The sequence below is a fragment of the Anopheles aquasalis genome, chromosome 2 (genome assembly GCF_943734665.1).
Source record: "Anopheles aquasalis chromosome 2, idAnoAquaMG_Q_19, whole genome shotgun sequence".
Taxonomy (NCBI): Eukaryota; Metazoa; Arthropoda; class Insecta; order Diptera; family Culicidae; genus Anopheles; species Anopheles aquasalis.
This window is the reverse complement of record NC_064877.1, coordinates 57615647-57616305: the sequence shown is the minus strand read 5'-3', so window position 1 is coordinate 57616305 and position 659 is coordinate 57615647. Positions and strand designations below refer to the sequence as shown.

Sequence of the window (659 nt, the reverse complement as noted above, 5' to 3'; positions counted from 1 at the left end):
TCGACAGGATGGCCCTGAGATGTGGTTACATCGCTGTGGCCGTACTAGCGGTGCTCGTGTGCGCCATCTTCATCGTACGATTTCGGACCTACCCGAACGCAAGTGAGCTTAGTCCGAAACCGGCCGTTAAACGCTGTTACCGTGTGGTCTAATTCCCTCCCTATCCCTTCAGGTTGTCCTATGGTGACACGAATTCTCGATGGACCGTACCTGTTGCAAGCGGCCATATTGAACGAAGAAATCGGAGTGCGAGTGTTACAGCAACAGCAGCCTACTGTGTCAGTGGAAGTCCTGCGTGATGGAAGTGAATGTGATCGTGTCTGCACGGAAGACGGTGTGCCCAAAGTTTGCTACTTTAACTGGATAGCAGAACATTACGCGGCAATGGGATCGTAAGTACATTCACGGCGATCCTAGTGTTGTTTCTTTAATGGCTGATCTCTGTCCTTCCACTTTGAATGTCCCTCCAGTGCATGTGGCGATTGCCGATGGGGTAATCGAAGTCACTGCTTTCACCCACAATGCATAACTGCCGACGGAATGGAACGCGGTGTACTATCGCTGAACCGACAGATACCAGGACCAACAATACACGTTTGCCGGAACGATGTGGTAGTGGTGGATCTGCACAACAAGATGGAAGGCCAAGAGTCGACGAT

The 659-nt window shown here is 51.3% G+C and overlaps 1 protein-coding gene across 1 annotated transcript in view; it reads left to right on the top strand.

Annotated features, from left to right (window-relative positions):
• The window catches only part of LOC126571802 (uncharacterized), a 4354-nt gene continuing 3695 nt past the window's right edge, over positions 1–659 (top strand). Inside the window, exons 1-3 of the mRNA XM_050230628.1 lie at positions 1–102; positions 173–392; positions 471–659. The exon at positions 471–659 is cut by the window's right edge and continues 358 nt beyond it. Coding sequence (XP_050086585.1) covers positions 9–102; positions 173–392; positions 471–659 — 503 coding nt within the window. The 5' untranslated portion in view covers positions 1–8. The remainder of the gene's footprint in view (positions 103–172; positions 393–470) is intronic.